Below are 20,167 nucleotides of genomic sequence, written 5' to 3'. Positions count from 1 at the left end.
TTTGTTGTGCAGCCTTAAAGAAGTCACTTAACTTCTCTGCATCCCTTTCCTTATGAATCAAAATGTGATACGGTCTACCTTGCAGGGTAGTTTTTACAACCAAATAAAAGAATTAACATAAGTAAGAATTGTCTTGAGATGAAAGTATGGTACAAATTAAGGAACTCTTACACATTTGAACTGTTACACATCTGAGCCATCTTCCCTGGTGGCCCAGATGGTAAAGTGTCTGCCTACAATGCAGGAGACCTGGCTTCAATCCCTGGGTCGGGATGATCTCCTGGAGAAGGAAATGGCAACCCACTCCAGTATTCTTGCCTGGAAAAACCCATGGACAGAAGAGCCTCATAGGCTACAGTCCATGGGGTCACAAAGGGTCGGACATGACTGAGTGACTTCACCTTCACTTTCTACACATTTGAAAGATTCTACCACTGGAAAACACGGCCACTGTTGACAAGAAAAAGAATGAAGGTGGAAGGGCATAGTGGGAGGTGAGACCCTCAGAGTCCATCCACTGTGGCAGAGCAGACAACTTCCTCATGGAGCCAAGATTCTAATTTTCACCTCAAGAAATGAAGCCTCCTCTTCCTTAGCTTATATCAAGAAACACAGCCACAGTACTTATGGGTGTTCTCAGAGACTGCCCAGCAGGGTCAGATCAAGAAGGGCCTGGGACGAAAGCATGAAGAAGTGGGGAGGCAGGCTGTTTGCAGGAAGCCAGACCAGAGCACAGCAGAACCGGCTGGAAGCTGGATTAGAAGGAAACAAGTATGTCTTAAGTGGCCTTGGGGTTTAGTGGTTTGAGCCCCCAGATAACCAACCCCACATGAAGCACTTAAAGCCTCTCTACTTAAACCCAGACTTGACTAGAACAACTTTAAAGATGGAAGGTCTACTGCCTCCTTAGAAAATGCTTCCACATCTCAAAGAATAGTCAACAGCTTTCTAATCCTCTCTGGATAACAAAGAAAAGTCAAATCCCTCTTCCATATGGCAAGACCTCAGATATTTTTAAAACACCTGTGTGGGTCATAGTTCACCATTCTCCACACCTCATCCCAAAGTCTTCTCTTCTTCAAAGTAAAATGTTTCCAGTTTCCTCACTTTTAAAGCCATTCCTCACAAACCACATTTTAGAGAACTTCTGTCAGTCTGAGAACCACTACTCTGGATACACCGAGTTGTCAATGTCCCCGAAGCATGTGGCACCCAGGAAGTTCTACTGTGTTGGAGATGGAACATGAAACAGAAACTTAGTTCTGGGTACAGGTATAAAGACCAGACCTCCAGCTATTCATGTGTCTGCCCAAGCACTTCCAAAGTTCCCTACCCCTCAGATGCAGGAAGGAGGTTGGGGATAACCAATTTTGTGTGATCTGGTTATTGGCAGAGGCTGCAAATTATGAGTGGTAACAGCTTGGTACTTAGACCAGACTTCTTGTCAGGACATTTCTTCATGGTTGAAGTGGTGGAACAGGGACTAAGTTATGAGGGTAAGCTTGGAAGTACATTTAGCTCGGCTTTCTGAGAGCCATGGAGTTGGCTTAGCTTACATGCCCCAGTGTCGCAGAACTCTTTAACCTTAGAATCAAGGCAGCCTTGAAGTTACCAAAAATGGGAAGACTCCTGTGACTCACTTTGGGGACTTCGGAAGCTACTTCCTCAGTGCCTGGGCTGCCAACTGACCATAACTACAGATGAGAGAACACAAGGTAGTGATGGCCAGGGGCCACCCAGCCTTATGGAATCATCTTCACAGAGGACAGCCGTGCACACGTACCAAACCACAAAATGTGCAGATCTGTGTCCCAGAAATTCCACTCTAGAAATTTCTTCAGGGTGCCAAGGACCCAAGATGTCTGCCTCCAGCCAGAGTTCACATGGATGAACACTCCACTGTGTCCACTACCAGCTTTTGTGACCCCAGGACCCCTTACCTCCCCAGGAGGCCCTCCAAAACCAGCAGGAAATAATCAAGTTCATCAGTATCAAGAATCAACATCCAAATGTGTCAACAGCTTCTACTACTGACGTTATCCTTTCCAGAGCACAAATCCAAATTCCTCCAGGACAGGACTTGAAGGAACTCTGAAATTCCCAAAAAGCCCCTCTGGAGAACTTTGGTGTTTGGCAGAACCAGTTCCAAGTAGTGGGAAGCACAGGCAAAACCAGACTACACATGAGTTCCAGTAAAAGCAGCCATTTTACCAACTCTGAAAGGGCCCCCTTATTTTATCTTCTCATCTCACTTGTTCAAAAAAAAATCTCTGCTGCTGATGTTGGATCTGATACACTCCTCTGTCCTGCCTCTGCTGTTGCTACTGCTGCTAAGTCTCTTCAGTCATGTCCGACTCTGTGCGACCCCATAGACGGCAGCCCACCAGGCTCCCCCGTCCCTGGGATTCTCCAGGCAAGAACACTGGAGTGGGTTGCCATTTCCTTCTCCAATGCATGAAAGTGAAAAGTGAAAGTGAAGTCATTCAGTCGTGTCTGACTCTTTGCGATCCCATGGACTGCAGCTCACCAGGCTCCTCCATCCATGGGATTTTCCAGGCAAGAGTACTGACTGGAGTGGGGTGCCATTGCCTTCTCCGCTGTCTTGCCTCTAGAAGCATGTATAAGGAACGACCCACAGAGAAGGAGGTGAGGTCAGAGTCACCACAGAAGCTAAAAATGCAAGGTTTAAAAAACCCAGAGAACACTTAAGTGAGTTCCATATGATTGAATGATTTCCTTGTAGCCTAAAGATTAGCTGGGTCTTTTCCATGGCAAACACCAGAGAAATACGTACATTAGCCAGAAAAACAAACAAACAAACAAACACTTACCTATGCCAAAAAAAGAAATTTATTCTGAAATAATTGAACACAGTCGCCAAGATATACATAAAAATGTTCCTTAGAGTATTGTCTAAAGTGAGGGAAAGCTGGAAACTGAAAGTTCATCAAGAAGGGTCTGTTTATACCGGCAGGGTCTGTTATCTTACTATTTGTGATGTTGCAATATAAGAAACATATATTTTGGTTTTTCTCCCTGGCTCTTATTTCGAACTCTTAAAACCTTTGTCATTTCTTAAGTGATAAAGGTGCTAGAAGCATGCTAACGCGGTGACTCTTGCTGAGCTCCAGGATGGCTGCAGGGTGGGGGCTGGTCTCTAAAAGGACTGAGCCATGGTTAGAAGCTTGGAATGTTCAGCCTCGTCCCCACCCACTCTCCTCCAGGGAGGGGAGAGGCTCTGGAGACTGAGTTAATAAATGGTCTTGTCTATGTGATAAAGCCTTGATAAAGATCCCTAAAGTATGAGATTCAGAGACCTTCTGGGTGGGTGACCATGTGCTGGGAGCATGGCACACCTGAAGAAGGTAGGGAAGTTCTGCACCCTTTCCTGCAAGCCACGACCCCTGCATCTCTCCCACCTGGTTGTTGCTGAGTAGTAGCCTTTTTCCTTTCTTTTTATTGAGATGTAATTGACATATAACATTGTATTCGGTTCAGGTATAAAACATAATGGTTCAATATGTGTATATATTACAAAAGGATCACCAAAAGTCTAGTTAACTTAACATTCCTCACCAAACATAGTAATTAGTCTTCTTGTGATGAGAACTTTTAAGATATACTCTCAACAATTTTCAAATATACACTACAGTATTATTAACTATGTTAACCATGTTGTAAATTATACCCCCTTGACATTTATTTTATAGTTGGAAGCTTGTACCTTTTGACCGCCTACATCCATTTCCCCCACTCTCCACTCCCCTGCTTCTGGCAACTATCAATCTATTCTCTATGAGTGTTTTTTGGGAGGAGAAGGGGTCAGTTTCACATAAAAGTGAGATATATGAGTAGTGGCTTTTTCTCTATCTGATTTATTTCACTTACCATAGTATCTTCAAGGTTCACCCATGTTACTGCAAATAGTAGAATGTCTTCATTTTTTATGGGTGAATAATAATATTCCACTGTGTGTGTACATATATATATATATATATATATGCATGTCACACCTTCTTCATCCATTCATCTGGTGATGGACCCTTAGGTTGCTTCCATGTCTTGGCTATTATAAATAATGCTGCAACTAAGTTGTATCCTGTAATGATGAATCAGTAATCTGAATTCTGTGAGCTGTTCTAGCAAGTTATCAAACCCTAAGAGGGGGTCATGGGAACCCCAGTTTATAGATGGTTGGTCAGAAGGACAGTTGACAACCTGGAGCTGATGTCTGAAGTGGGAGCAATCTTCTGGGACTGCACCCTTACTTGTGGGACTTGATGCTAATTCCAGGTAAACAGTGTCAGAACTGGGAGCACACCTCTATTTACCGGGGGGATGCTCCCAAATTCATGAAACGTTGAATAAAACCAATCAGATCTTTAAAAAAAATGTTTTAAATGTCAGAACTGAACAGAATTGCAGGACACCTAATTGATGTCTGCAGAAAACTGGAGAATTACTCGGTGTGAAAAAACCCACACATCTAGTCACATAGTTATTTTTGTTTGGCGGAATAAAAGTGCATCAGCCAAGATGGATCACAACGTACATGTGATCTAAGTGGCCCAGTACACAGAGGCATAGGACAAAGGCTTCTCAAGGTCAGGTCACCAGGCTGGCCAGTCCAGGTGGGGACCCAGAGATGCCCAGTTGGCCCAGGAAGTCAATAAGTGTCCTATTCTTCCTAAATTTTCAAATCCAAGAGGGACTGTTAGAGCTGGGCCCAGGGCTCAGGAAAGCACAGACAGGGCTGCAGCCTGTCCCATAGACACACACTCCATGCCAGTGCAGTGCCCAAGGCTTCAGCTTCCACTGGGCCAAGCCAGACAAGGCCGTGGATGGCTACCCAGCGGCTACTTTGGAGGCCCCGTGACAGTGTGGTACAACCACCCAGTATGGCCTGGGCCTGCTGCAGCCCCTCTTGAAAAGTATTCCAGCTCCTTTCTCTTTTCATCCTCTGGTTCTAGTTTCAACTGTCATATTCCTGGAGAAGGGCTCTGTAAGGGGTCAGAAATGCTGCTGGAACCTCATCAGAGCTCCGTGGGGAAGAGCAGGCTAGTTGCCTGGCCTCTGAGTCCTGGAGAGAAACCAAACAACAAGCCTGTCACCATGTCTGCTCTGAAAAGCAAGAAGACAGGCCTGGCTGCGCAGACCCAATGCTAGAGAGGCCAGAGCAGAACTAAATCTGGCTTACAAGTCACTTTTTCGCACTGAAAGAGCTGTGATGAGACTGGACAAGAAAGCAGAACCCCTTGCACTGGCCCATCCTTGCGTGGCATTCAAAGCTGTTCCAGTAAGCATAGCAGGGGGCACACCCCGAGGTGGTGACTGGTCCTGCAGCACTGGCCTGGGGCTGCTTCTCGGGGCTCACCATCCTGTCCCCTGGGAAGTTCTTTGAAAAACTTAGTCACAGGTGTCCTTTTGGTTTTTCTATTCTGATAATAAAATCCATGCTCTTTGCAAAAAATTCTATCACAGTGGAAGGTACCAAAAGGAAAATCTCAATAACTCATAACCCTATCACCTTGGGATGGCCTCCGTGAGTATCTTCATGCATCTCTTCCAGGCATTTTTGTAGATGTGTACATATTCATAAGATTAGGACCCAACTCTGTAGAGTTGTAAGGTACACCATTTTTGTTCTTTTAAGCTTATTACCTTCCCCCCCTCCAATATGCTTTTTTTTTTTTTTTTTTTGCAATATGGTTCTTAAATGACCACATAAATAATATCAATTGCTTCCATGTGCTGTACTAGGGACACTGACTATATTATAAAGTGACAGTCGCTCAAGTGTCTGATTCTTTGCGACCCCATGGACTATACAGTCCATGGAATTGTCCAGGCCAGAATATCGGAGAGGCTAGCGTTTCCCTTCTCCAAGGGATCTTCCCAACCCAGGGATCGAACCCAGGTGTCCCACATTGCAGATAGATTCTTTACCAGCTGAGCCACTGCAGAAGCCCAAGAATACTGGAGTAGGTAGCCTATCCCTTCTCCAGCAGATATTCCCAATGCAGGAATTGAACCAGGGTCTCCTGTGTTGCAGGCAGATTCTTCACCAACTGAGCTACCACGGAAACCCATATTATAGATATCCTGATTAGCCCATTTCACAGATTAAGTAACCAAGTCTCAGCGATGCTCAGTTTTGACCCCAGGTGTCACAGGTCCCACATCGCCAAACCAGCAGCCTGCTTCTTGCGCTCCTGCCCCTACCCATGCTCTCCTCCAGTCCTTTCACTGAACACTCAGTGACGAGCCATTTCAAGTTAGCAAAGGGCTCTATCTACTGTTGAGGTGTTGGGTCTGCTCCGAATGTACCAGCTGCTCTGTTCTACTTGCCAGAGGCCTTCACTGCCCCCTTCAGGGAGCACTCCTGAAATGCAGGTGCTAGAGACAAAGGAACCACATTCTGCTGGAAGAGCCAACCAATTAAGACTCCATGGGGGGCTACAGAAGAGAGCACTAATCTCAGGGTGAATAGCCTAGCTTAATGCTCGTATCAAAGAATTCCTTTCTGAAAAGAAGCTCATTTCACGCAGTTCGAGTAAGATACGACCCACAGAAGAGAAAGGAGTTTGCGTCAAATTCCTCCTCCCCCAACAAACCTCTTGGTACTGTGATCCCTCTGTGTTGGGCAAAGGCACGGGCCCCAGCTAAGGCAAGGTGTTTCCCAGGACCTCTGAATCTATCACAGAGATGTAAAGATGGCCACCACTCGACTTGGGTGGTTATTCAGCAGTGGAAAACACTCTCAGACAAAGGTTGGCAGACTTTTTCAGTGAAAGGCCAGATATCAAATATTTTAGGCTTTGAGGGCCATACAGTCCCTGTCACAGCTACTCAGTTCTGCTGCAGCACAAAAGAAGCCGTAGATAATATGTAATAGGCATGTCTGTGTTCCAGTTACATTTTATGTACAAAGTCAGATGTCCATCAGGATTCCACGTAAAGGCCATATGTTGCCAACTTTTGTTTCTAGGATTTAAGTCTCCCCTAAAAACACTTAAATTTAAATACTGAATAAATTACAATTTACATGCAAACCACTTAAATTTTAGGTCATAAGATCATTTCTGAGGAGTTGACTGTTTTATTTCAGTGGAGTAGAAACACAATCTTTCAATCACCAATCTTAAGATCTTGGAAAAGTTCAGAGAAATCAGGAATTATTTTGCCTTATAGTTGGTCAGTATTACTAACAGATGAAAGGGAAAATATTTTACAGATCCATAGCAACCAGAAAAGAGGATAAATCAGGCTGAGGAAAAGAAATCGTCAGGAAAATCAAAAAGAGTATGAGGAAGAAAAATGATATTAATATAACCAGGCAGCTCCATTTGGCTTCAGTTAACTTACTAGGGCAATGGAACCAGGAAACGTGAGAACTCGACAGCTCTCATTGGTAATGATGGAGCATCTCCTTTCAGAAAACTTTACTTGAGGCAAAGATATTAAGATCGAATACACTTGGGATATTTAGAGAGAAGCCAGCCAGGTAAGCGGCTGATGAGAAACTGAACTGCAGCCTAGCAACATCTCACACCTGGGGACATGCTCTAAGCGCCTCACTCAATCTTCCTGACTTCTTTCACTCAACTGCAGAGCAGGGATGCGGAAGCAAAACCCGGTCCACTTCTCGGATCTGGAAAGAAAGCCCTGTGGTGTGCTGCCGGGCACAGGATGCCGAAGCTGCTAACAATCCCCAGAGAGAGGAGGGGTTCCCCTCCCAAGGCTGAAGAGCCTTAGCAGAGGCTGGCTGGCAGCAGGATTGGACTGCAGGAAGGTCCCAAGGGTTAGAAAGGCTGGGCTGAGAAGCAGCCATGACTCTGATGCTGTGCTCCAAGGACGGCAGTGGCCCCAGCACCTCCTAGGGAAGAGCCATTCTAATAATGCAGGCAGGACACCTCAGAACACCTCAGTTTCAAACGCATCTTAATTCCTTTTTTAAAAAGTGTTTTCACTCCCCAAACCGGTCATTTCCCCTTCTTCCTCGAAATGCTTTTGTAGCTCTCCACTGCCCTTAGAATCAAAACCAGACTCTTGATCGCGACTTTGAGTCCAAGTGCAAGTACAAAACCCAGCACTTTTCCAAGCCTGCCAAGCCTCCAGCTTTTCCTGAGCCCCTTCCTCTCCCTCCCTTCAGTTCCTCATATTCCTCAACCTCTTTCTCTCCTCCAGGGCCTACACATGCAGGTCCCTCTGCCAAAAAACTTCTTCTCCTCATTCTTTGCCTTCAGTTCTGTCCTTGCCTGACTCCACAACCTGAAGGGAGCCCGTCACCTTATTCTCCTGGGGCACCTGAGCTTTCCTGTTCTGCCATCTTATAGAATCCAGTATTTACTGGCCTGTGTTTTCGGTGTCTCTCTCCACTGCCTGAGGGAAGGGATCCTATCTGTCTGTTCCACACAGCTTACCCAGCATCTGACAGCATCCTTGGCATGGAGCAGGTACTTCAATAAAAAACACAACCAAAGAAAAAGTGTTCTTTCTCCCAAGGCCTCTAGTCATTTAAAATGGATCCTTGGAGGCTCAGAGGCCAGAGAATGCAAACCAGTGCTGGTAAGGGTGGCACTGGAGACTAGCTCCTGCCACTCACAAGCTGCAGGAAATTATCCAAGGCCCACCTCCCTTCTGAGCCCATTTCCTTATGTGAAAAGTGGCAATATCAGCATCTTCCTCATTAAGCCACCTACTGCAGAGCTTAAATAAGAGAATGCAAGTGCCTAGGATAGCTTGGTGCTCAATAGTTATTGTTTTATTTACTTACTTTTAACTATTAGGGGGGAAAAAAAAGATCCCAACAGGAAAAGACTTTAACTGCATGAGTATTTTTAACTTTAGGGAAGGTAGGAGGAAGCAAAACTTGAGAAAATTCCATAATTCACTGGGATTCTTTAATCAAACTTGACCCATTGTCAACACCTGGAAAAGTCTCTAACTTCAGGCAGCAGGCAGTGTCCCTCACCACTTCCAGCTTCAGAGACAGGAAGCATGATGGATGGGTTCCCGGGCTAAATCTAAACTGTATAAGGACCACATAAGAGCTTGCACGGTTCCTAACCCCAAACACATGCCGTTCAACATGTATTAACAAGCCTCCTCAGGCCAAGTAACCTAAGGAAGGGGACTGTTCTCAAGGACTCAGAAGAGTACTATGTTGCTATGAAAGTAATTTTATGTAACAATCATTCTGTTGTTTGTTGAAAACAATTATAACATTTATGGATGATCACAGGAGTATTCTTAAATAATATAATCATTCATCTGCAATGGCTGTTACCATATAAAATGTTCATTTCCCTTAACCTAGCAATCCAACTTCTAGGAATTTATCCCACAGAAATACTTAGGCAAGAGTACAAAGACACAAATAGACAAGGATGCACACTGCAAGTTTGTGGTAGGGAAAAACTAGAAATCACCCAAATGTTCAACACTGGGAAAATGGTTACAGTGTATCTAGATAATTTAAAAAAGTATACAGTTAGAAAAAATATACTGACATGGAAAGATATCCAAAAGATATGAAGTTAAAAAAGAAAGCAAGTTGAAAAACATGGTCTATTTTTATAACATAATGACAATTCTTTCTAGATACATGCATTGAAAAGAAAATCAGAGGTGATATATGTATTAATATAATTACAGCTGATCTGCATTGTTGTATGACATAAACCAACACAACATTGTAAAGCAATTTTCCTCCAATTCAAAAATTTTTTTTAAAAAGAAATTATCACAGAAAAAAAGAAAATTAAAAAATAGAACACCTATGTTTTCTCAGTGTGGGAATGAATTACAAAGGACTTCACTCTGTCACATAATTCTATGTTTCAGGTTTATAATGAGCAAGTATTTTTTAATAAATGGGAAAAGGAAAAAAAAATGTAAAGTAAAAAAAAAATCTCTTGTTGGCATTAGTCTGTCCATACCACAGAACTCAGGATGCTCAGTCGATGCCACCCACCCCCACCCCCATCTCCCTGCTTGGGCCTGAATCACAAAGTGAGCCGACTTAGCCCATGTCATGAGGTTGCCATTAAACAGCAGCAAGCAAAGGCATTTGAATTTCCATTGTCAGTTATAAGGTTGGAGGGCCACGTTTCTCCTAAAACTCAAGTGAAATTGCCTTGGAATTTGTGGTTAAGGTCTACCAATGGCAGAACTGAGAACAGACAGCCTCTCCAGCAGAATTCTAAAGCGCAGCACAGAAATCAAGCCCCGCTGAGTTGGGGAATGGTTTCTTTCTAATGAAACCCAGAGGGTGGTGGTGGGGGTGGGGGGCAGGGGAGCAATCACTGGCAATCTGAGAAGAAAGAATGAGCTGATCACAAAAATAAAAGGGAATGGGGAAGTAAGAGAAACTGGCTGTAAAGTAAGAGGGAAAGAAGTTGAAGTGCCTACTGGTGAAGTTACTGCAGAACTTTCTGGTTCATGATGGTGACTGGATTTTGTTCTAAATCTGTGTAGCAGGTGAAACAGCAGCAGCCACCCGGTCACATTCTCTTTCCACATGACACTTTTATACTGGCCTGGCATCCTGATCAATATACAAGGATCCTCTGACCCCAGGTACCACTTGGGTACGGGGACAGAAAACTCTTTTGCCCATCTGCTGGCCACTCATCTTCTTACTAAGAGAACCCCAATTTTCCTCCTCCACCTTTCCTTGGCCATGACTTTCAGGGAACCAGGGTGCATCCCCTGGCCCAGCCCTAGAAGGTGGATATTGATCAGTAAGTCAACAGGGTTGTCTCACTTTCCTGACAACTGTAGCCAATGAGGGGCTTGCCTGATAGCTCAGTTGGTAAAGAATCCACCTGCAATGCAGGAGACCAAGGTTCAATTCCTGGGTCGGGAAGATCTGCTGGAGAAGGGATAGGCTACCCACTCCACTATTCTTGGGCTTCCCTTGTGGCTCAGCTGGTAAAGAATCCACCTGCAATGCAGGAGACCTGGGTTTGATCCCTGGGTTGGGAAGATCCCCTGGAGAAAGGAAAGGCTACCCACTCCAGTATTGTGGCCTAGAGGACTCCATGGACTGTATAGGGGTTGCAAAGAGTCGGACATGACTGAGCGACTTTCACTCACTCTAGCCAATGAGATGCAATGAGGGCAGTTCTGTGAAGGTTTTGATTGGTCTTGAAAAGAGACACAGGACAGAAGTGTCTTTTTTGCTGCTGGTAGACTCTGTCAAGTGTGATTTCAGGATGGTAGGGATTCCAGCAGCTCTCTCTAGAACATCAGGGAACCCCAGTTTAAAAAGACAATCCAAAGCACTGGAGAAGACAGAGCAGGAAGTTAGAAAGAACTCAGGTCCTTAACAGCATTGCTGAACAGATGATAACCAACCCTGGAACTCCCCACCTCCAGATGACTTACTATGTAAGATAACAGCACTATTGTTAGGCCATTTAATCATGGTGTTCTATTACTTGTTGTCAAAACCATCCCAACAGATACAAGAACAAAAGGTGCCCACTCCACCTGCATCCTCTAATGACCTAACTTCCATTAACTGCACACCAGGTCTGAGGTCCTAGATGCCCCTAAAGCCCTGTGAGAACAGCTGACTTTGCCAGCCAAGGGCTAGACCTGCATGTTTTCTCCAGTGCTTTCTGCCCTGTGCTCTAGAGGACTTCTCTCCCACTCCATGTAGTTGGAAGTGAGGAGCAGGAAAGACTTTAAACATAAATCCTGGTGCTCCCATCTGGACCACCCTTAACTGGGGGAACCCATTTACCTAGACAGAACTAATCTGAGTCCTTCCCCAGGACTGATGGAGAGATGTTGGAAGAAAAAAGCCTTTTGCCTGCCGGGTACAAACTGGGAGAACAGGATACTCTGGCTGGTGGTGCTCATCTTTCCTGGCACGTGGGCAGAGTCAGTCTACAGTACAAAACCAACACACAAGTAGGAGCCCTGAGGACACTTTTTGAAAATATAGGTAAATCCATGCTTGAAGCCCTGGACATCCCAGTAACCTGAGCCGATAAAGTCTGTTCTTATTTCAGGTAGTTAGTTTTGGGCTTCTGTCATCTGTTTATGACTAGAACCATCCAGACTAAAATAAACACTGACCTGCCCCACCCCACACCTTGACTTCTTCACCTTCTCTGGATACTCATCTTTCCCAGGCTGCTCACATTTCTACTTCCTTTTCTCTACAGCTCAGCTTCCCATCTCTGAGCAAACCAACCAGAAGATGACTGCCCTCTAGCAGGTCGGGGCTAAGTTATGGAACCCATCTAAGTCATTCTTCAGAGCAAGCTTCAGACACGGCCCCATGCAGCCCCAAGGCAGGGTGAGAGCACCACCATCACACCCCCTAGAGTCTTGTCTCTTTCCTTTGCCCTCCCCACCGCCCTAATGCTGTTTCCAAGTCTGGATAGCAATGCTGTGGATGCTGTTCAGACCTGGAAAAGCAGGTCTAAGCACTCTACTTACTAGATACTGCTCAACATGTTCTCACATGCAAATAGGCAGGGTGCTTCATGTAAGTTACTGAGTTTAAGGTGGACAGCCAAGTGAGGCAAGACCATCACACAGAACTATGCTGCTAGGTACACGCGTGGGTCTATCTATGTACACATCAGACATAAAATACATGTTCTGTGTAACAGCATATGTGTGATCCTTGTACAGTGGAACCAGTCAGGGCAGAGCAATGCCTGCACGTCACAAGGGAGGTTCTCCGCAGCTTCAGGAAAGTGTGCCCTGCTCCAAGGAAACTATAAAAAGATTTTTCACCTTATAAAGAAGGATTTACTTACAAGGTTCTACTAAAGTACATGGGCTCTAGTGCATTTAGAATAGGATTTGATTTGCTTAAGACTTTACAGGCACTGCCAACTACATAAATCAAGGAGCCACAGTTGAACTGAATTTGCTTTTTCATTTTACAATGTGATACATATAAAATGAGGTGATTTTATTTGTATCATTATTATTGATTTTCGGTGTGGGAGAAGGATAACAGCACCAAAACTGTTACCATATCAGCCAAGGCAGGCATCTGATACAGAAACAGGCAATGGGACAACCAGGGTTTTCCTGTAAAATGGGGTCTTTATTAACACTGTAAGAAAAAAAAAAGATCAAGGTACCCACCTTCTTTATTCATATAAAGTTTTTGAAGACTGAATAATAATAATTGGAGGTTTTATATATATATATACACACATACAGAGAGAGAGAGAGAGGGAGAGAGAGAAAGAAGCACTATTCTAAGTGCTTTGAGGGTATTAACTCATTTCATCATCTCAATAACTTCATGCATAGTTACTACTATTATTTCTGCTTTATAGAGGAGCAAATGGGTTATGTTGCACAAGGTCAGGAGGCAATAACTGGCAGAGCTGAAATAAAAGGCAGGCAGTCTGGGCCCAGGGCCCATGCTTGTACCATCATACTATGCTGTCCCCCTTGATCTAGTAGTAATGTGCCAGATGGCGAAATGTGCCAGTGGCAAAGTGTGCCAGGGAAAGAAGCAGAAATGGGGGCTACCTCGTCTATAGCTACCTACCTAACTTACCAACAAGCTCAGGCATGTGGAGCTGAGAGCCTGTACTATGCAGTAAAACAGGAAGGATGGAAAGGAGGGAGATAGGGAAGGAGGGAAGGGAAGAAAGGAAGAAAGAAGGAAAGAAAAAGGAAAAGAAAAGATGACTGAGAGGAGGCACAAGGGAAGTTTCTTGGTTTGGGTGCTGGTTACGTGGGGTATGAATTCTCAGCAAGCTGCACTTTTCATATACATATTTTCATGAATAAAAAGTTAAAAGATGAAAGTATGTGTTTAAGAGTACTTGGATAACATTACAAATGGCTTTGGCCCTCCTCTATTTTCCAAATGTTCTAGAATGCCCGAGCAAGGCATGCTGGAGTTTAAAGACTACGCATACAAGTGCAATCATCTATGTGGACGACTCTCAAATCTCACTGTCCGACCTGAGACATGTGCAGCCCAAATGTCAACTAAGCAATCATGGTTAAGAGAATGGCAGTAAGAACTACAACACCTGGGTTCAGATTGTCCCTCGGACTTTACCAGGTGTGTGATTCTGAACAATCTACTTCCCCTCTCTGTGTTGTCTCACTTTCTGCAGCTGAAAAGCTGCTATCACACAGTGCCTAACTCACAGGGCTTTACTGCACATTGACTGAGCACTTACAATAGTGCCTGGCACATAGAACACACTATGAATTTTAGCTCTGTCCTTACGATTTCAGCTCATGGCCGTGGACTTCTCTCTTACATCAGTTGCCATATACTTTTCTTCATCATTTCCCCATTATTTAGATAATTACTACTTCCTGCCATGTTTCAAGAAAAATCTAAGGTAGATTTGTTTTAGCTATTATTCAAGAATACCATCATATTACGAAAATCAGAAAATCAGGTATTATACTTTGGAGAGTGAAGTCATCCTGTCGCTGCTGTGAAATGCCTGAAGTGACCTGCAGACACCAACCACAGCTGTCCCACTGCAGACACCACGAAAGGGCCCATCGGGTCAGACCATGCTGTGGAGCAACACCAGTCAACGCACACTCAAGAAACAGCCACGACATTTTATTTTCAAAGTTTTCAATCCCATAGGAAAGTTAGAAGGAGAGTACAATATATCCTTCACCTCCATACCTTCTTCACCAAGATTCACTGGTTATTAACATTTTGCCACATCTGCTTTCTCTTCTGTCTCTCCTCCAGCCCACTTTGTTTTGCCAAATCATTCAAAAGTTAAGCTGCAGACATCATGTTATTTTGATCATAAATAATTCAGCTCCTATCTCCTAGGAACAGGGACACTATCATAATATAATACCAGAACATAATACCATATCACACCCAAGGAATTTCACAGTTGCACAGTACTATTATCTAATACACAGTCTATATTTTTTCTAATCGCTCTAAAAATAACCTTTTTGAGGACTGTAAGTACATTTAAACCGTCATGTTTTCTTTGATCTAGGCGAGTCCCAGACCTTTTACCTTTCAGAGCATTGACATTTTTGAAGGGTCCAGGCAGTTGTCTTATAAAATATCTTACAATCTGGACTTTCCTGACTATACACCCAGGATTCAATTCAGGTGAAACATTTTTTGGAAAAGTGCTACATGTGTGATGTTTCATACTTCACAGTGTATCATGTAAGGTCATTTGTTCCATTTTGCATCGCTACATTTGATCATTTGGTTAAGGTGATGGCCACTCAAACCACTGTAAAGGCATTATTTTCCTCTTTGTAGCAAATAAGTAATCTGTGGAGGGATTCTTTGAGTTCCTGTGAACATCTTGTACCCCAACAATCTTTTTTAATCCAATGGTTTTGGAATCTGTTGACAAATGAGCTTGAATCAATGACTACATTAGTGTTGCAAAACAGTCACTGTGACGGTTACTCTGTAGTTGAAATGAACCTTTGCAAATCAAATCCTATTTTCTCCCTCACTTGCATTATTATTTCGGAACTATAACATCAGAACTATTTCAGAAGTTCATCTGCTTGACTCCACCTGACAGTGATTCATAACACCTGTTTTACATTTCTCTGATCTTGATCCACCTGAGCAGGTACATTAAGTGCAAACAAACGTATAAATGCACTGGCTTAAGCAGTGGGCAGGAAGCTACCTGTCTATACAAGCAAGAGACTGCCTAGTCTTTAGAGCCCTCCTTCCCATAATGGATCAAATTCCATGTCAGGAAATGTCTATTTTCTAGGAGCTGAAATATCTCAGTTGGGAGAGACTGAAGAAATGTCTATTTTCTCAAAGACAGTTCTCTATCAGCATCAGTTTCAGGCATCCCAAGAAGGGAGAGAAGGGGACACCGTGGGTTCAGGCAGTAGACTCCTGGCACAGTGTTAAAAGACACGAGGACAGCACCAAACCACACGGGTCCACTTCCAACAGCCGGTTCTCCTGCCCCAGTGAATGACATTTCTTCCTGTCAACAGTCCTTTAAAGTCCAAATGACATCCCAGACTACTGCAGTAGAATCCCCAGGAAGCTGTTTAAGAAACAGATGCTCCAGTCGCACCTCCAACCAACTGAATCAGAACCCAGAGGGGCATTTGGGACTCAAGTATGTTGAGATCCCAGAGAATCTCATGAGCAGCCAGGTTTGGGAACTCTTGTTTAGAGAAGACCCACTCTAGCCTCCAAAGGGAAACTATCCCATAGGCCACACAATGGTAGATGGTAATTAAGGATCAGTCCCATTACATGATGGCCATCCAGCCAACAACTGACAGCCAGGGGTCTGGAACGAGGGCAGAGGCCTTCAACATAGATGGTCAACTGCACCCCCAATTTAGAGCCTGCTCAAGGCTAGGGGGAAGAAAGTGACTATACTTAGAGAAGCTGCCAAGTCTATGGTTTTCCAAATTTAACTTCTATCAGAACTTTTGGGAACATCAGCCCCCTAAGGTTCTGAGTCAGAGATCTCCTCTGGGGCCCAGGGCTGTGTGCTTGAAACAAGCTCTTCAGATGATTCCGATGCATGGGTGCAAGGACCATACTTTGAGACACCCTGGCTTGGATGTTGGTCTGCTCTGCTGGTCAAAGAGCAGGAATTGGATAAAACCGTGCTGGCTTTCACTTCAAGGCTACTTACCAAACCAAAGAAGCAAAATGTGAAGTCATTTGGGAAAGTTTCTGAGCAATTAATTAACCACTCAGAAACACTCAGATGATATGAAACCATCCATAAAAAATACTGACTTCCACTCCAACATATCATCCCACTGGAGGACTATTGGCAAGCTAAGTCAAGAGCATGTGACCGAGGCTCCTAGCACAAAGCCCCCTCTTCAGGTTCCATATTAGGTCTCCAGAGGGGCACCGGGGGCATTGGACCATCCCCTAGAGGGCACCTGAATCATCTGAATCAAACAATATATCTGACCGTCAAGGTCCTGCCTGATTCCAGCTTCTCATTCATATTGTGAGGGAGCAAGCTCATGGCAATTCATTCTTTCTCTCTGGCCTATGCTCTACTGCTAACCCTTAGCCAAGATTAACATGTGTGTGTTTGGCCCCAGAAATGGAGATGGCTAGGCCTCCAGCATCAGGGATGAAGGACTGTGCTAACTGTGGGAAAGGGGGCAAACAGGAAAAGCACTGGTCAGCTCCACGAAGGGCTGGCCTTTGGCTCTCTGGGAATGAGACGCAAGGCTAGCAGACTGCGACCAAGGTTCTGTGTGTTAGCGACTCCCACTGCTAGAGGTCATATGACATGACCTTCCTTCCCATGGCCCAGACAGCTTTCCACCTGGGAAACGCCAGGAAACAAATCACCTTCATGGTGCAAATGGGGTACACAGCACTCCCAGGAAAGCTCCCTCCACAGACATCAAAATATACCTGTAGGTCCCAACCCTAGCAGGCTCATGGTGAAAGGACACCCACACCCGCCAGCTTCTGGGGCTCTTACCTGACTGGAACACATATCTGGCCAAGCCCTGCATTAGCTCTGCTGGCCATGTTGGGGGCGCAGACTCCCCTGTTTCTCTCTTCAGACGAAATGTCAACTCAAAGCCAAAACCACTAGGTCCATCTGTTCCTGTGAATCTGGAAGGAATAAAAAGCAAATGTTTTTAGTTTAACTACCTTAGGGAAAACACTGTTTTGTTGCCTAATTAAAGTTCTCCTTTCTTGGTGGCCTCAGCATCCAAACCCCCTAGTTGGAAGAATCTCAGGGAATAAGCCTTGAGGGGAGGGAGGACCCTGAAAGGGGGTAAGGAACCAGAACTCTAGCCTTGTCCTCCAGCTTCCATACATGTGTATGACCTCAGCCTGGCCAATTGAATTCGCCTGCTGGTACTCTGAATTACGAGTTCCAAATTTTGTGGCTCTGAAATATTCCTTTCTGTATGACTGAGGCTCCAATACTGAAAATTGTCCTTATTCACATTCTTTATTCCTACAAGCTATTAATAAGCACCTACTTGGTTTGCTAAGAATATACGTCCTACTGTACGCCCTAGGAGGATGAGACCTTTCTCCACTCCCACCTCCACTTTGCCCCACGAGGGGACAATCCTTGGGTTGAGCTGGCTGGCCTCCAAACTCAGCATTTGAGGACGGGTCTCAAAGTAGACTCCAAATACTGGGAGGGCCTCTGATCTTTCTGAACGCTGGCACCCCGTGTGCACTCTCCAATCACTGGCACCTGGAGGGAGCCGAGTTTGCCCTCCCTTCCTGGCCCCAAGTGGCCCAGAGTGATGATGGTCACACACATCAGAGGGAGATAAGGCAGGTGAGCAGTGCCTGCTTGGAAACGCTCAGGAGCCCAAATCTCCAGAGGAGTCCATGGGCTTCTGCCAGAGAGGGAAATGATGTAGATTAGAGAAGGAGGCTGGTTGGTGGTGGCACCTCCTGGGGTGAGGGAAACATCCAGGGAGGGGTGGCTGAAAGCTATAGGAGGCCTGCCAGCCCGGAAAGGGTTAAAAGTTAAAATATGTTCATGATATAATTTTCAGTAATTATATCTGTACAAACATGAGCCACAATGATTATACACATGTAAACTCCTGAGCATACAAATTCAAGCTATAAAATAAGGTGACAGCCAACACCTTCTTGGAGCCAAGTTACTAGAACAGGTGGTCAGAGAGAAGCATGCTGAAGGCCAGAATGAGGTGGTCAGTGCTCAACCCTGGGATTCCACGTGACATCGTTCCTCCATCATCATCATCATCGCCTCCAAGGGGCCAGGCCAGGAGACTGGACATAAAGAGGTTCCAGCGACTCAGAAGCTCTGACACCAAGGCCAGCCCTGCTTGTGTACATGGGTGGGTCCAGCCCACCCGCACCTGCTGCAGTGAGATCACCTCTGATAAGTTAAGTTCTCTAAACTTAAAGTTTCTCTAAATTTTAGAGTCTAAAGGACTGAAAAGGAAGCCTTATAATACCACAGAATACTTAGATACCATTTTCTTTTTTTTTTTTTTTATTTATTTATTTTAATTGGAGGCTAATTACTTTACAATATTGTAGTGGTTTTTGCCATACATTGACATGAACCAGCCATGGGTGTACATGTGTTCCCCATCCTGAACCCCATCTCCCACCTCCCTCCCTATCCCATCCCTCAGGGTCATCCCAGTGCACCAGCCCTGGGCACCCTGTCTCATGCATTGAACCTGGACTGGCGATCTTTTTCACATATGATAATATACATGTTTCAATGCTATTCTCTCAAATCATCCCACCCTCACCTTCTCCCATAGAGTCCAAAAGACTGTTGAATACATCTGTGTCTCTTTTGCTGTCTCGGATATAGGGTCATCGTTACCATCTTTCTAAATTCCATATATATGCGTTAACATACTGTATTGGTGTTTTTCTTTCTGACTTACTTCACTCTGTATAATAGGCTCCAGTTTCATCCACCTCATTAGAACTGATTCAAATTTATTCTTTTTAATGGCTGAGTAATACTCCATCGTGTATATGTACCACAGCTTTCTTATCCATTCATCTGCCGATGGACATCTAGGTTGCTTCCATATCCTAGCTATTGTAAACAGTGCTGTGATGAACACCGGGGTACGTGTGTCTCTTTCAATTCTAGTTTCCTCAGTGTGTATGCCCAGCAGTGGGATTGCTGGATCATAAGGCAGTTCTGTTTCCAGTTTTTTAAGGAATCTCCACACTGTTCTCCATAGTGACTGTACTAGTTTGCATTCCCACCAACAGTGTAAGAGGGTTCCCTTTTCTCCATATCCTCTCCAGCATTTATTGTTTGTAGACTTTTTCATAGCAGCCATTCTGACTGGTGTGAGATGGCACCTCATTGTGGTTTTGATTTGCATTTCTCTGATAATGAGTGATGCTGAGCATGTTTTCATGTGTTTGTTAGCCATCTGTATGTCTTCTTTGGAGAAATGTCTATTTATTTCTTTGGCCCATTTTTTGATTGGGTCGTTTATTTTTCTGGAATTGAGCTGCATGAGCTACTTGTATATTTTTGAGATTAATTCTTTGTCAAGTTGCTTCGTTTGCTATTATTTTCTCCCATTCTGAAGGCTGTCTTTTACCTTGCTTATAGTTTCCTTCATTGTGCAAAAGCTTTTAAGTTTAATTAGGTCCCATTTGTTTATTTTTGCTTTTATTTCCATTATTCTGGGAGGTGGGTCATAGAGGATC

The 20,167-nt window shown here is 44.4% G+C and overlaps 1 protein-coding gene across 5 annotated transcripts in view; it reads right to left on the bottom strand.

Moving 5' to 3' along the window:
• The window catches only part of SUFU (SUFU negative regulator of hedgehog signaling), a 106,390-nt gene that overhangs the window by 55,923 nt on the left and 30,300 nt on the right, over nt 1-20,167 (bottom strand). For all 5 annotated transcript variants that reach the window (XM_055560993.1, XM_055560995.1, XM_055560991.1 and 2 more), the window contains exon 3: nt 17,451-17,587. In XM_055560993.1, the coding sequence (XP_055416968.1) occupies nt 17,451-17,587 (137 nt within the window). The remainder of the gene's footprint in view (nt 1-17,450; nt 17,588-20,167) is intronic.

The sequence above is a fragment of the Bubalus kerabau genome, chromosome 22 (assembly GCF_029407905.1).
Source record: "Bubalus kerabau isolate K-KA32 ecotype Philippines breed swamp buffalo chromosome 22, PCC_UOA_SB_1v2, whole genome shotgun sequence".
In the NCBI taxonomy this organism is placed as follows: domain Eukaryota; kingdom Metazoa; phylum Chordata; class Mammalia; order Artiodactyla; family Bovidae; genus Bubalus; species Bubalus kerabau.
This window is presented reverse-complemented; position numbering and strand designations above follow the sequence as displayed.